Raw genomic sequence first — 17,206 nt, 5'->3', positions numbered from 1 at the left:
GATTAAACCCAGAGCTGCTTAACTGCTGAACTACATCCTTAGCCCTTTTTCTTTTTTATTTTGAGACAGCATCTTGCTAAATTGCTTATGGCCTTGCTGAGTTTCTGAGGCTGATTTGAACTTGTAATCCTCCTGTCTCAGCCTCCCAAATTGCTGGGATTACAGGTGCATGCCTCCATGCTCTGCAATATTATTCACATTCAGAATAGCATATTTAATACCTGTCTTTTCAGATTGAGCAATTTAATGCTGAAGAGGAGGCCTTTGGCTGGTTACCATCAATATATCCTCAACGTAAAAAAATTCAAGATGGCTTGAATCCTTATCTTCGTCTTTATGAAACTGCTGTTGAATTTACCAACAAACATAGAGCATGGACAGAAGGACCATATCACAAGGTGAATCCAGATCAAGTAGAAACAGATGTTGGAAATTACTGGAGAGGACTATATAAGCTGGAGAAGACCTTCCATGATTCTCCAAATGCTTTGGCAATGACAAAAAAAGTAAGAGCAAGGGTGGAAGAGTTCAAACAGTTCATTCCTCTCATTCAAGTGGTCTGTAATCCTGGTTTGCGCCCCAGGCACTGGGAGGCCATGTCCGCAATTGTTGGCTACCCGCTGCAGCCAGCAGATGACTCCACCGTCTTCTCCTTTATAGACATGAATCTGGAACCGTATTTAGACAGATTTGAAGGTATTAGTGAATCAGCTAGCAAAGAATATTCTCTTGAAAAGGGCATGGAGAAGATGATGAATGAATGGGATACAATGGAATTTGTCATTCATCCTTACAGAGAAAGTGGAACATATATTTTGTCTTCAGTTGATGAAATTCAAATGCTGTTGGATGACCATATAGTTAAAACACAAACTATGCGGGGCTCTCCTTTCATTAAACCTTATGAAAAACAAATGAGGTAAAGTGATATGATATTTATACTATGTTAATAAAAGTGCTGGTAGTTCATGTGAAGTTCCTTTAAGAAGTGATACTGCATTTCATACATAATGTTTTAAATAGTTCATTGTAGGAAATGGTGACCTTTATGACTGTTAATTTTTTGAGGTACTGGGGATTGAACTCAAGGGTGCTCTACTTCTGACCTATATTCCCAGTGCCCACTTTTTTAAAATTTTTGAGACAACATCTTGCTAAGATGGGAGGCTGGTCTCAAAGTTGGGATCTTCCTTCCTCAGTCTCTTGAGTAGCTAGGATTACAGGTGTGCACCACTGAGCTCAGCTCCTTCATTATTTTTAAAAGAGTACAGATTCTTTTGCTAACATCTTATTTATTAACTTCTATATTCATACCAAAGGCAGTGAACAATCAATATCTACATATTTATTTTTATTGCCTATAATATGATCTTGTTTTTTATTAAAATTTTTTTGTAGTTGTAGCTGGACAGCGTGCCTTTATTTATTTATTTTTTTTTTTTAATGTGGGTCTAAGGATCAAACCCAGTGCCTCACACATGCTAGGCACGTGCTCTGCCACTGAGCTACAGCCCTAGCCCCTGATCTTGCTTTTTGATTCTCAAAATGATTTGTGTGTGAACATAGTTTATAAAGTATATGGACTATAAAACTGAAGATAATAATATCATTTTCCAAATATGTAAATTATTTTGTTAGAGATGACCCCTGAACATTATTGTAATTTCTACTTATATGAATGAAGGATGACCATTAAGTGCAAAAGAATGAAACTGTAATTTTAATTTGAAGTTTTAAGTAGTAGACACAACCAATTACATTAAATTCTTACCCTGTCTGTCAGTGTTTCCAGTTTTGGAATTTGTATTCAGCAGTTTATGTTAACAATTTAAACAGTAGACATCCAAATCAGACTGCCATCTTCAATGCAAATTTTCATGGCAAGGGGAAAGCCAACTGAGAGTCTCTGTGATTACAACATGATTGTAACATGTTATGATACCATAAATTTGAGCATGCTTTGATTGGAACTGGCTCATTCTTTATGTTTGATTGTTCTATTTCTTACAAGAGTACTACAGTGTGCACATCAAAAGAAGAAAAACTGCTCTGAAAATAGTACATATAGATTCTTCTTTTTTTCTTTCAGGGACTGTGCATGATAATATTAACTAGTGAGAAATCTTCTCCATTAGATAGGGTTTAGGAGAAAAAGAAGAATTTCAGACTAAAGCATAGGCATTCATGTCTTCTTGTGAAAGAAAGTTAAATTTATTAACACTGGAAGAAAAGAATTTTAGAAGCATTTAAAAATGACTGGTTACTGAGGGAACTATGTACATTTCTTGGATTTAGTGATCTACAATTACAGATTACCACTTATATATGGAAAGTTATGTGTTAATATACAAAATAAAGCTATCCTACCTCTAAGTTGTTATTAATAAAGCATTCCTTATTGTGGTTATGTTATCTCTGACAGCAGAGTGGTTACGGTTGTCTGGGTTCAAATCTTGGTTTTATCATTTTAATACTTACTAATGTAAGGTGAATTTCTGTCATTTATCAGCAAGGTGAACTTAAGCCTTATGTGCCTCAGTCTACCCATTCATAAATATATATACTATGATGGATCCCACCTCATTGACTTGTTGTAAGGATAGAGAAAATATAAATAGAACTTAGAAATGTGTTTATAAAATTGTTAGTTAATGGGATGTTATGATTTACATATACTGGAGGTATACCTTTGGCGTTTATATTTTGTCACTGGTGAGTAGAACTCTCTGCTTCCTTGTTGCCATTCCTTGAGCTGCCTTTCTCTGCCATAATATTCTGTCTTACCTCATCCCCTGATCTGTGGAGTTGGCCATCTCTGAAACCATGATGAGCCAGATAAATTTTCTCTCCTCTGAATTGTTCTTGTCAGGTCTTTTGGTCATAGCAATGAAAAAACTGACTAAAACAGAAATTGGTACCGAGAGTGGGATTGTTGTAGTGACTAACTTGATCATGTGGATCAGAAACCTTTGGAGCTGGACTTGTGGTGGGAGTAATTTAAGTTTGATATGCAAGCTGGAAAAACTTTAGAATGTTGTAAGTGGAGCTTAATGAATGATTATTGTGATAGACATAAGACCAGAATGTTATAGGACTATGGGCAGTAAAGACTGTGCTCTTGAAGTTTCAGAGAGGGAGGTCTGTATTATGGCAAAGTAGTTGTCTACATTTTGCTTATGAGACTTTTTGTGAAGCTGAATTTAAAGATGATTTGCTAATTAATTAATCTGGTAGAGGAAAATTCAAGGCAGTACAGCATTCAGGTGGTGGCATGGATATTGCAGGAAGCTTTTAGCCAAGTTTACTATGATAACCAGAAACAGAAAGCAAAGAGGAAAGATTTGAAAACTTGCAGTTTGGCCCAAAAACTAGAAGTAAAACAGGGCTAAGGTAGGTGTGGTTGTTAAAGATTATAGCCACTAAAGAAATGCAAAGTACTTTACCCAGAAACAATAGGAGAAATGGTTCGAGGTCATCTCAGGAATTGGCAAGATTAAACCCAACTTAGACTCAAGGATATAAAAGTAAAAATTCCTTTGAGAAGAGGCCATGGGACAACCTACTTGCACAGGGAGGCCTAGGAAGTGTTTTTCACCATGCTTAGCCACCCAATAACTCAGAGGCTACTGCAGCCATGGTCCCAGGAGGATTGGCTACTGCTAGAGATGATGGCAGACCTCTGTGATAACCTTATGATAATGAAGGATACTGGAGTTAGGAGGTCGCAGAAGCTTCCACCAAGATTTCTAAGGAAGGCCTGGGAGGCCAAGCAAAGTGTAGCCGAGTCAGAGTACCTGTGGGCCATCCTTGAAAGGGTGTTGCATGAAGATGTGAGAAGGAAGTCAAAGCTGTATTGGAGATCCCTGAGATTAAGAGATGTCAATAAAGTGGGACTTCTGCCCAGGAAAGTTGCAGAAATAAAGCGAAAAGAAGACCATGTGGGTTTCAATCAGCAATGACAGGGTGGAGCTGCACAAGTCCTTTGGAGTCGGGCATGGAGCTATAGGACTCGATTGCCCAACTGGATTTCATTCTTGCTTTGGTGTCATGCCTTCTTTCTGTGCCCCTGTTTCTTCCTTTTTGAATGTAAATGTTTACTCTGTACCATTATGTATTAGATAAATATAACTTGCTTTGATCTGTACAGGGCAAAACATCCATGAGTTTGCTTGAGTCTCAGATGAGATATTGGACTTGGACTTTTGGGCATTGCTCTAACTGTTAATACAATGGGGACTCTTGAAAATGAACTAAATTTATTTTGCATTTTGAGGTGGGCATGAGGTTTTGGGGGTCGTGGGAAAAATATTAAGGTTTAGATATGAGACCTCCTCCCAAAACTCATATGTGAAACAGTATAAGAATTTTCAGAGGTGAAATGATTGGGTTATGAGAGCTTTGACCTAATCAGTAGATTAATCAGTGAGAAGAAAAGGATGTTAAAGTAAATAAATGAGTCTTGGATATAACTATGTTTCCTCAGACATTCAGAATACTTCATCATTGAGTATTCTCACTTCAGAATTTGTAACTTCTAGGTATGGAACTGTATCACTGAAGTTTGTTATGACATTAAAAAACCGGCCCATTTGTAGACTGGTATATATTAACAAATATATCTGTATAAGCATAAATGTTGATGTTATTATTTTAAAAACATCTTGTTGGACAAATGTAGTGACTTTGAACAAAACTAGAGGAATGGAAATTGGAATAAGAACATTGAATACAAGATTACAGTCTACTTGTGGCTTTGAGTTTTGTCACCTGAAACATTGCTTGCTTTGCACTTGATAAGAGCCACTGTATTTTCTCCTCAGAGAATGGGAGGGCAAGCTCCTGCTGCTTCAGGAGATTCTGGATGAGTGGCTCAAGGTCCAAGCCACTTGGCTTTATCTGGAGCCCATTTTTAGTTCTCCGGACATTATGTCTCAAATGCCTGAGGAAGGCAGACGATTTACAACTGTGGATAAAACATGGAGAGATATAATGAAAAGTGTCATGCAGGTGGGTAAAAATACCCTTGAAAATGGAATTATTTAGTTGAAGTGACATGATTTTTATGTTTGAATGTCCATATAAACCAGTATTCTTTCCAATAAGCCATTGTCTTTTTCTCATATACATTTTCTTTTCAACTATTATTTTAGAATTCCAGGAGCAAGAACTACAAAAAGCAAAAATAGATATTTTGTCCTGATTATTCCTTGAGGTCCAAACTGAAGTTCCATTATTTAATGACTTTTGGTCTGTCTTTGATTCTAGTAGATGCTCTGTTAGAAAGACAGTGCTTTCTGCAGGCTGCTTCTCTCTATTCCATGGGCTCCTGGTTATGGGCTGCAACCCACTGAAACACACTGCAGCGGAAGCATTTCAGCATGCCACCTACTCCATTAGCAAGTGACTCTGATAGGGACCTGGAAAAAAAGAGATGAACTTCAAAGATAAATAGATCTCAGGAGTTCAGTAAATGCAAACAAAGTGCAATGAAAAAAAAAATAAATAAAAACAGTGCTATGGAAGGGAACTTACAATTTAAGTTAAGCAGGAATTTAACAACAGTCACACTGAAAAAACAGTCTGATTTTTTTCATATAAAGAAGACATTCTGTATATGAAGCATGGTATGTGTGTTATTGAAGTTAAAGTAAAAATAGAAAAATAATAGTTATATATTTAAATAAATGTAGGCCTCTGCATTGATATTTTGATTGAATATAACACTGTAAGACAGACGTACCATCATAAAATTTCTTAACCTGAAATAGAAATGTGCACATATTTATTAAACTTTGAAAATTATGTCTATAATGCTAAATACTGATTATATTTTATTGATATCAACTATATGATTTGACAGAAAAATATTTAGAAAAATAAGACATGCATTTGTTTATTTACTAGGTTTACCTCATTATATGTAACATTACTTGAACCAAATCTGTATAAACCAAACTTTTGTACAATTAATTACAGTCACAGCTGGTATGGCTTTTTTTGTGCTATATGTAGTAGTCTTTCTTTTTTTTTTTTCTTTTTAAAGTTAATTAAATTTATTTTAACTGGTACATAAAGGCATAAAACCAGTACCTCTATACATTTCCATCTGGTACCATGTACTATTTCTATGCATGTATATTGTATAATATTTAAATCAAGTTAAACTATCTCCTCAAATGTCTGTTATTCCTTTATGATTATAAACTTTAAAAAATCTTTTCTTCTAGATTTTTAAATACACAGTACATTTTTATTATCTGTAATCACCCTAATGTATAATAGTACTTCAGAACTTATTGCTCCTAACTGTAACTAAATACATATTGATCAACCTTTCCCCATGCTTCCCTTCCCCACTACTCTCCTCAGCCTCTGGGAACCATCCTTCTATTCTCAACTTCTATGAAATCAATTTTTTTAGATTGAACATGTAAGTGAGATCATGTGCCTACTTATTTCTTTTAACATAATGATCTCCATTTCCATATATGTTGTTACAAATGACAGGATTTCATTCTTTTTAAGGCTGAATGGTATTCCCCAGTGTATATATGCTACACTTTCTTTATACATTCATCAGTTGATGGACACTTAGGTTTTTTTCTATTTCCTGGCTATTTTATAGGGCTGCAATGAACATTAAGAGCACTGATGTCTCTTTAACACTCTGATTTCATTTTCTTTGCATATATACCCAGTAGTGGGATTGCTGGACCTATGGTCATTCTATTTTTAATCTTATGATGAACCTTCATAGTATTTTCCATAATTTACATTCCCACAAACAATTATGCAACTGAATTTGAACTGAATTTGTCTCTTTAGTTATTCTTACTGCTGAGTTTTATATCATCTTATGTTTTCCACTTACACCTTAATGTGTCTTTCAGTTTGAAGACCTCTCTTTAACATTTCTTGTGGAACAGGTCTGGTGAAGATAAATTTTCTCAGTTTTTGTCTGGAAGTGTCTTTATCTTATCGATTTCTAAAGGATGGCTTTGCTGGGTGTAATATTCTTGTTGGCAATTTTTTTTTCTTTAATACTGTGAAGTTTCTGCTGAGAAATCTGTTTTCAGGTGAATTGGGACACATTTATGTATTATTTCTTTTCTGTTGCTGCCTTGGAAACATTAATTTTCATCTTTGAGAGCTTGATTTTAATGTGTCTTGGGGTATACTTGGTTCAGTCTGACTGGTGACCTTTGACCTTGTACTTAGATATTTGTACTCTCTAGGTTTGGGAATTTTTCTATTAATATTTTTCTACATAAACTTTCTACCTACTTGGCATTCTTGAGTATCTCTTTAACCCCAATAACCCAAATATTTGCTATTTTCATATTGTCCCAATGTTCTCATAAACTTTTCTCTTCATTCTTTTTTTTCCCTCTGTGTATTTTGAAATAGGCTATCTTCAAGCTCACTGATTCATTTGTTCTATCCTGCTTTTTATGCCTTCTATTGCATTTTTAATTTTACTTAGACTTTTAGCTCATGCATTTCTTTTGATTTTTTTAAAATTGCTTCCTTCTCTGTTAAGTTTCTCTGTTGGAATATTGAATCATCTCCCTATTTTCTTAAATCTTATAGAGTTTCCTTAAAACAAATCTTTAAAATTCTCCATCTGAGAGTTCTCCCACAGTGAATATTATTTGGTTAGTTTCTGGCATCTTATTTTGACTGTTAAATGAGGTCATGTTTCCTAAAAACTCTCGATGCTTGATGTGTGACATCATTTGGGCATTGAAGAATTAGGTATTTACTCAATCTTTCTAAGTAAGGTTGGAAACAAAGTCTTCCTAACTGACTTTTTGTCTGTCTTTCTAGAAATTCTAAACAGGTAGCTTTTTTTTTTTCTGAGTCTGTAGTGACTTCCATTATCAGCACGGGTTGACACTAAGGTCCATGTGTGCCAGGAGTCTGTTACTGGTATGTTGTTATTGTTTCAGGACTAGACAGTGATATAAGCCCATATTTGCCCCAAATCCATAATTGGTGCATTGTTCAGAATTATCCAGGGTAGTACTTAGAAAGGGTAGTACATATCCACAAACTTTCCCTGGTACCAGGATAGGTCCAAAAATCTTGTCCATAGTCACTGGCCTATGGTTGTCAGATACTTTGGTAATCTTCCTAACTCTGGGCAGAATCATCATGGATGAGCCAGCCCAAACTTCTTTGTCATAACTCTGGCCACCAGTGGTGCCAAGCTGTGTCACACTCTGAGCCCACAGCCTGTCAAGACCAGAACAGCACTGGTATTGGACCAAACCCCACACTGCAATGGACTGCCTACTTCTAAGGTGTACTTGTGGCCCAAGTCTGCTTTAACCAGCTGTAGGTGATACTGACTGGTATAGACTTGGGATGCATGTCTTCCCTTGGCACTGAGGCAATTCCAGAGTATCTGTTTTTTCAGGTAGGTCAGAGAATGTGGGCCATTTGGTTTAGGATTTTGTTTGTTTATTTGTTTGTTTTTTACTATTTTTGAGGAGGTAAAGTGCATGAGTGGCTCACTGTGGGTTGGGTGAAGACCCCAACACAGCTCCCACTGCTGAGGACTTCATCTTGAGCTGTCCTCTAGATTTGGTCATCCTCTTTGAGATTTGGTAGCATCTTCAAAGTGAACCTCTAATGATGGATTTTGCCACAACATGTCTGATACATGGGTCTTTTTGCCCCATACTGCAAAATAGGGGTCTGACAGTGTGTGGCATGTAGTATAAAAAATGGTCAATATGGTAGGAATTTGAAACATAAGGGGTTTGAATTGGGCTGAATTTTTTTTTCAAAAGCACCGAAGTAATGAAATAACATAATTCAGGATTTTAAATTCTCTAGTCCCGATGTGGTCAGAGGACTAAGGAACTTAGGTTGTTGCCCTCAAAGAACCTTTTATTTCTCATAGTTATAACTTTGACATAGTCAAAAATATAATTACAGAGACTGATCAGTTGTCAAATTAAAATGTACTTAGATCACAGCACATTTGAAAGATCTGTTATTTGAAAGGTAGTTTACTTATAGGGAAAGATTGGGATGGTGAGAATGATAACTTGGGACAATTGAGTGGATTTGATTGACACTGGTTATCCTGAACCTCAAACCACTGATCCTTTTTTGCCAGAAGCTTTGCTAGAGCTCTGCAGAAACATGGGCAGCAGTGTTTTGTAATGATACTTACCTAAGGAGGAAAGAACCTAAGTTAGATGTGGTCAAATGTGTTGATGTAAGTGCACTAAATCCTCATTTCAATGAACTAGTAAAGGAGGTGTGAGTGGTACTCTATTTGTTTTGCTCACCAAACCTGGCCTCTCTGATGGCCTATCTCAAATGACAGATGACCTTGATATAATTTAAATAAATTAGAGACTGGTTTACAAATGTCCATGAAAAATATACTTACACCTTCCAAAAGTGGAAATTGTATTTCCACCGGTGATAACCTTAAAGAACAATAAAAATGAAATTCTTTTAGTGGGTTATAAATTTAAAGAGAATATAAATTTGTTTGCTTTTTAAACTTTGCTTGAAAGAGAGATGATAAAAGTGTGGATCTACAGTCATCATGTTCATTAGCCAACTTGATTGTATAACTCAAGGACTTGAAAATTAGTAATAGGGAAGAAGTATATAAGGGATCACAAAATAGACTACATGGAAATGCTTATTAAGGTACCATTGCAAAAGGGGGCAATTGGTTACCTGGTTGACTATTTGACTTATTTTGTGAATATCCATAGCTTATATCAGTGTGTGCACAGTGAGTTATGAAATAGGGCAATCATGTAACATATTACACAAACTAGAAAAAAATTGAGACCTAAAGTAATTAATAATTAATTCAGAACAGCAAGCATAAACTAGAACTCCTTGTATCAAACTGGGATATATGGTCACTCTAGGTAAAAACAAAGAAGTTATGACAGCTGGAATGGGAATTATGGAAAGGTTTACAATCACAGATGCCCCTTCCCTAACTGCTGAATGCTCAAGCTGCCAATAGCAGAAATTAACAATGCTTCTGATACCAACCACACCTGGAGGGATCAGGTAGCCACTTGGAATTGAATACATTGGCTCTCTTTCAATATGGAAGGAAGCAGTAATTTGTCTGCACCAGATAGATTTTTCTTTTTCCACCTGCAAGCTTCTGCCAATACTGTCATTCACTTACCAACTGAGTGACTTATTCCTTGTTGTACTTTCCACACGACATTGCTTCTGTTTGGAAATGAGGCAATTGACAGACACTCAAGTGTGATTTACAGGTCCTACTATGAGCATTGACCTTCTGAAAAGTTAAATGACTCACATTGAAGTCTCATTTGCTGTGCCTGAGGGTAGAGAACAATTTATGAATTTGGGGTGCATTTCTAGAGGATATGTTCCTTAGTATCTCCAAATAAGTGGTTTATCCCATAGCAATGTGCACAGGTCTGGGAATTAAGGAATGAAAATGGAAGTGACAGTTCTCACCAATCCACCTAATAAAACACAACAATGTTATTTATTAATTTCTGGCTTTGCTGGTTGAATTCCAGAATTGATCCAGTATCTTATTAGATTAAGTCATTTTAATATGTAGGAGAGAAATGCTTCTTTGTTGGGTCTATATTTAGGCTTACATTAAATGGGAAATTCTTGATCTGTGCATTCCATCTTTAATCTCTCTGTCCTTTTAACTTTCCACTTCCTACTCTATTCAAGCTATACCAGATTTCCTTCTGCTTTTTTTAATCACACATGTCAAGCACTTTCTTCCCTAGGGCCTTAGCACCTGCCAGCCCCTCTTCCTGGGATGGCCTGTCTCTAAATATCTACAGAACAATACCTTGTTTCTTTGAAGTCTTTCTTGAGTTGTACCTTTCTAAAGAGGCTCACATTGAACACCCTATTTAAAACTGACCCATCGTTGCCTTTTTTTGGCATTCCTTACCCCCTTTCCTTTTTGAAGTATCTGCCATCTTCTAACTTGGATATTGCAGGCTCCATTCAGATGACTGCAAAAAAGTAAAAGCAAGTCATACAAAGTTTTTGGTTTCCTAGTGCATATGAAAGTTACATTTACACTCTACTATAATCCATTGAGTGGTAGCATTATGTTTAATAAAAGAAATGTATATAACTGAAGTAAAAAACACTTGTTGCTAAAAAGTGCTAATCATCTTCTGAAACTTCAGTGAGTTATAATCTTTTTGCTGGTGGAGGGATTCGTGTCTATATTGATAGCTGCTGGATGATTAGGTAGTTGCTGAAGTTTGGGGTGGCTGTGGCAATTTCTCAAAATAAGAATGAAGTTTGCCATATCAATTGACCCTTCCTTTCATGAAATATGTCTCAATAGCATAAAATGCTATTTGACAGTGTTTTATCCATAGTGAAATTGGAGGCAGACACCTCGAACCTTACTACTGCTTTATCAGCTAAGTTATATAGTCTAAATCCATTGTTGTTGTTTTAACGCTGTTAATGGCATCTTAACCAGGAACTAATTCTATCCCCAAATGCCACTTTCTTTGTTCACCCATGAGAAGCAATTCCTCATCTGTTAGTTTTATCATTAGATTGCTGCTGCAATTCATCCACACATTCAGGCTCCACTTCTAATTCAAGTTACTTTCCCCATCATATCTGTGCTTATTTCCTTCACTGACCTCTTGAGCCCCTCAGAGTCATCCATGAGTATTGGCATCAATTTCTTCTAAGCTCCTGTTAATGTTAATATTTTTATCTTCTCCATAAGTCACAAATGTTCTTAATGGCATCTGGAATGGTGAATCCTTTCCAATAATTTTCAGTTTATTTTGCCCACATCCATCAGTAGAATCCCTCTCTACAGCAGGTGTAGATTTACAAAATGTGTTTCTTAAATAATAAGACTTGAAAACCAAAATTACTCCTTGATCCTGGGGCTGCAGAAATGCATGTTGTGTTAGCAGGAAGGAAAACAATATTAATCTTATTGTATATATCCATAAGAGCTCTTGGGTGACCAGGTGCATTGTCAAAGAACAGTAATATTTTTCTGAGCAGTAGTTTTCAACAGTGTGCCTAAACTATTGAGTAATTCATGTTATAAACAGATGTGCTATTATCCAGGTGTTATTTCATTTATAGAGCACAGACAGAGATATAACATAATTATCAATGACCCAAGGATTTTTGTAATGATAAATGTTGGCTTTATCTCAAAGTCACCTTTTCATTAGCCTCTAACAGAATCAGTTAGTCCTTTGAAGCTTTGAAGCGAGGAATTGACTTTTCCTCTCTAGCTATGAAAGTCCTAGATGGCATCTTCTTTCAACAATACTATTTTATCTAAATTGAGAATCTTGTGTTTAACGTGGCCACCTTCATCAGTTATTTTAGCCAGATCTTCTGGGTAACTTGCTGCAGCTTCTATATCAGCACTTGCTGCTTCACCTTGCACTTTTATGTTATGAAGACGGCTTCTCTCCTTAAACCTTGTGTACCAACCTCTGCTAGCTTCAGACTGTTCTTCTGCAACTGCCTCAGCTCTTTCAGTCTTCATAGAATTGAGGATAGTGAGGGCCTTGCTCTGGATTTGGCTTCAGCTTAAGGGAATATTGCAGCTGGTTTGATCTTCTATCCAGACTACTTAAACTTTCTCCACATCACTTACAGAACTGCTTCACTTTCTTATATTCATGTAAAATTCCTTCAGGAACTATTCGTTTCCATTCACTTCTTGGCCAATGGTTTGGCACCAGAAGCCTATCTTGACTTTTACCCTATCTTGACTCTCAGTGGGCCTTCTCTAAGCTAATGACTTGTAGATTTTAATTTAAAGTGAAAGACATGTCACTCTCACTTGAACAGTTAGAGACCACTGTAGGGTTATTAAGTGGCTTAATTCCAATCCTGGTGTCTCAGGAAATAGGGAGACCTGAGGAGAAGGAGAGAGATGGGGGAATGGTCAATTGGTGGAGCAGCCAGAACACACACACTGCTTATTTAAAAAAAAAAAAAAAAAAAAAAAAAAATTGTAGCTGTGGGTGGATAGCATGCCTTGATTTTATTTATTTATTTTTTTATGTGGTGCTAAGGATCAAACCCAGTATCTCACTTGTGCTAGGCAAGCGCTCTGCCACTGAACCACAGCCCCAGTTTGACACACTGTGCTTATTAAGTTTGCCATTTTACATGGGTGAGGTTGTGCTACCCCAAGACAATTATAATAGTAAATATCAAAAACCATTGATCTCAGGTTACCATAACAGATATAATAATAATTAAAAGGTTTGAAATATTGTGAGAATTACCAAAATGTGACATAGAGACGAGAAATGAGCACAAGATGTTGGGGAGAAAAATAGGCTTGCTCTACACAAGCTTTCCATAAACCTTCAATTGTAATAAACAGTATCTGTATAGCATAATTAAGTGAAATATAATAAAATGAGGTATACTTGTATATAATTTATGAATCACTATGTTTGTTATTTATTGTCCATCTTCCCTGTGGAGGCTGGGGGTCTTTGTTTTTTCTTTGTTATCACCTAAGCACTGAAAATTGTGACAACACAACCAGGTTCTCAGCAAGTATTTGTTGAATGAGTAAATGAATAAATGGGGTTGATTCTTGAATCAATTCTGAATTTATTCTGGAAACCCTTCTATGAAAATTCATTTTTAGGTAAGTGGGTCCTAAGATCTGGATTAATCCTAGAAATATTCTGAGTCTTAAATGGATGAATTTCTTCTCCTGATTCAGTCAAAGAATCAGAGTTGTAAGGGATCTTAAAGTCCTACTTGACCCACATTTTCTTCCTTAGTGCCAAGGGTTTAATAAGTTTCTACAAGTTGTCTGTTGTCCAGGGATTTCTGATGAGGAAGGTTATGATTCCAGAAGTTTACTGAGCAAACTTGAGCTTAATTCCATGAAGTATATACAACTGCGTTTTCTGTGGAAGCTCCCTGGCAGCAGTAATTAGCAAAAGCTTTCTCTATACCCAAATTAAGGTTTCAGGTCTGTGTTGGCATAGTCCTTTGGTTTGGAAATGTCAAATCAACCCATAGATCTTTATTTGAGCTGATGAAATTGGTGATGCTTATGAAGTGAAAGAAGACACATAAAAAGTTGTAAAATTGTTTCTTTAACCAGAATATATGACAGGTGATAATTCCTTTTTCCCTGGAGGAGTCAGTCTCTCTCTCTCTCTCTCTCTCTCTCTCTCTCTCTCTCTCTCTCTCTCTCTCTCTCTCTCTCTCTCTCTCCCTCTCTCTCTCTCTCCCTCTCTCTCTCTTTCCTCTTATCCAGGTATGGAAGAAGAGGGGAGTGAAGTTTTAGGTATATGTGCACAATATTAGTCACTTCAAATATGTTGCTAATTTGGTTCTCATACCACCTTTGAGGGAGAACTCTTCTACCCCTTTTACAGCTAAGAAAAGAGATCAAGCGAATGATCTGAAGTCATGCAGGTACCAAGGAGCAAAATGTGGAATAGAAACAAGATCTGCCCTCCCTCAGAGCCTTTCCTTTATTTGAAGCAGTCCTTTCTATATTCCTGTTCTCCCTGGAAGAGGGTGAAAGTATTTATCTTTCAGTAATGAGATGACTAACTACTACTTTGTATTTTTTCTTAAGTCCTTATTGTAAAAGTATACACATTACTGCCTGTGTTCATTTAGAAGTGGCATTTTTGTTTCAATCATTGAGCTAATCTGATTGACTTGACCTCAGGAATTTCATACAGACTGAGCCCTAATGGAAAACCTGAAATGCTCCAAAATGCGAAACTTTTACTTTGAATTTTGAATTTCCAGTTTAAGAATGCTCAACTGGTAAAATTTATGCAAATATTACAAAAAAAAAAACCTCTGAAATTTGAAAAACTTATGGTTCCAAGCATTTCAGATAAGGAATATTCAACCTAGAAAATTTTACTTGAATGCTTAATTTTACTTGAATGCTTAATTTTTCCACGGTTTTTTGGCTTCCTTGTTTGTTGTTTGGTAATTGTATTATTTTGCAAAAGGAATGTGACTTGTTATTAAAAACTAAGTCTTAAGCTTTCAAATATTAGATTCAAAGCAGCAACATTGCAAGAAATTATTTGGACAAGAAAAAACAAATATTATTTATCTCTGAAAGGAGTTTTCCCCTTTGATCAGCAGTTCTGCTTTTTTTTTTTTCTAACAAAGAAAAGCATACTTTTCCAGAAGGTGGCGCTCGAAGAACGCCATTTCGATTTTTGGATTTAGGTATACAGGACTACTACTCTATTATGTACTGGATGAGTTGTACATTTTAAATTATGGCCTGAGTCTTTGTCCTGGGGTGTGTGTGTGTGTGTGTGTGTGTGTGTGTGTGTGTGTGTGTGTACCTGATATTTATCTGAAACACAAAATCATTACGAAGTAAAATGCTTTAAACATAAGTTGATCAAATCAGTATGTTTCATACATTCCCTTATTAAGAAAATGAATGATAATGGTAATTGTTTTGTTCTTTGATTGAATTATTCCCAAGTTACATTGCTAAAATTCAAAACAAGCAGAAAAGTATACTTTTTCAGTTACAAAGTACATTAACAAAATGTATTTTAGAGACTCTTCTAATAGGATAAATTCTTATATGAAAGAATTTGCAGTTGGCATTTTTGGTTGATCTTTCAGTTGTGACTGAACACCCAAAATAAATTTCATTAATCTTGAAATTCAGTGCTTCTTTTTAAGTGATATTCTTGCTTCAATTTCATATAAATTTCCTTAAATACCTAATGATGGGAATAAATGTTTAGTGTAGTCTCATGAAATTTTTATTTGGTCTGGTAACTGAAATCTCTTGTGTTTGAAACTTCCTTAGTAAAGAACTTTTCCATGAACACTGAGTTAGGAATTATAAAACCAAAAATAGATCTGGATGCCATCAATCATGTGCTAAGGAAAAAAGAGTTTCATTTCAACTATATCTAGTTTGTATTTTAATATGTATTTCTAAAGATTTTCATAAACCCAGTGGTTAGTGAATGGATATTTTGAGAAATCAATAAATTCTTTTAAAAAAAAAAAAAAACAGGAGTTCTTAAGATTGGTTTTTGCTTATAATTCTTACTTTAAATCCTGAAGCATAAAAGAAAACTCTTTTTAAAATATTTGATTCTGTTTGAATCACTTTGAAGGAGACAGCTCAGAGTGACACTTTCATGTGATAGAACGTTCAGAGTTCCGCACCTTCAATGTGGACCAGTCTTACTCTCGTGGGATCTTGGGAAGAGCCCACCTTGAACTTAAGTCCTTGAGCAAGAACAGTTATAATGTTGTTCCAAGGGTGGTTGCTCATTAAAATTTTAGAAAACTTCTTCCCCACTATTCACAACACCTAATTTATTACCCATATTTTTTAAGGGGATTGTGGTTATTTTGTTATTACTGATAGCAATAATATTCAAAACTTGCATTATAATAATGGCTTATTATTTAGGGTACATTTTCTTGAAGAATAAAATACAAAAGGGCATATCTTATACTATTTTTTACCTTCCACCCTTCTGGTAAGTTCAGATAGTATATTGTCTGTTTTCTCTGTGTCTCTCTGTGTGTCTTCCTCTCTCTCTTGTAGTTTCCAACTCAGAATAAGAAAATATGAACATTATGTCTGAGGATCAAATCAACCTGACTTTTTATATGACTTGTTAGACCTAGAATATGCAAGACTGCTTTTTAAAAATATTCACATTAAAATTTATATAATCTTCATTTGAATGAAAATGTGTCATCTCAAATATAATATGAGAATAAATAAAGTTAGTATCTAATATTTTCAAGTTGAGTGTTTTCTCTTATTTTTAGGATAAACATGTTCTGTCAGTTGTAACTATTGAGAGAATGCTGGAAAGACTGAAAAAATCTAATGAACTTTTGGAACTCATTCTTAAAGGACTTAATGAATATTTGGAAAAGAAACGTCTCTTCTTCCCCAGATTCTTTTTCTTGTCAAATGATGAACTTCTTGAGATACTATCTGAGACTAAAGATCCCACTAGGTAAGTAATTTACATGTATTATAGCACATGGCTAAGTTTATATGTTTAAATTTAATTTCTAGAATAAGAAAATAAACAATTATATATAATCATGCTGATATAATAATTTTTCTTCAAGAATATTCAAGATATTATCAGCAAACAACTGAATAATTATTAAAAATTAGTAATATCATTGAATGCTATTTTTCCCC

General features: G+C 35.4%; 1 protein-coding gene across 4 annotated transcripts in view; it reads left to right on the top strand.

Moving 5' to 3' along the window:
- DNAH7 (dynein axonemal heavy chain 7) overlaps positions 1–17,206 on the top strand; it is a 350,205-nt gene that overhangs the window by 122,711 nt on the left and 210,288 nt on the right. For all 4 annotated transcript variants that reach the window (XM_079132564.1, XM_079132563.1, XM_079132565.1 and 1 more), the window contains 3 exons: positions 234–919; positions 4,821–5,007; positions 16,819–17,012. In XM_079132564.1, the coding sequence (XP_078988690.1) occupies positions 234–919; positions 4,821–5,007; positions 16,819–17,012 (1,067 nt within the window). The remainder of the gene's footprint in view (positions 1–233; positions 920–4,820; positions 5,008–16,818; positions 17,013–17,206) is intronic.

This window comes from Sciurus vulgaris (genome assembly GCF_902686455.1).
Source record: "Sciurus vulgaris genome assembly, chromosome: 3".
NCBI lineage: Eukaryota > Metazoa > Chordata > Mammalia > Rodentia > Sciuridae > Sciurus > Sciurus vulgaris.
This window is presented reverse-complemented; position numbering and strand designations above follow the sequence as displayed.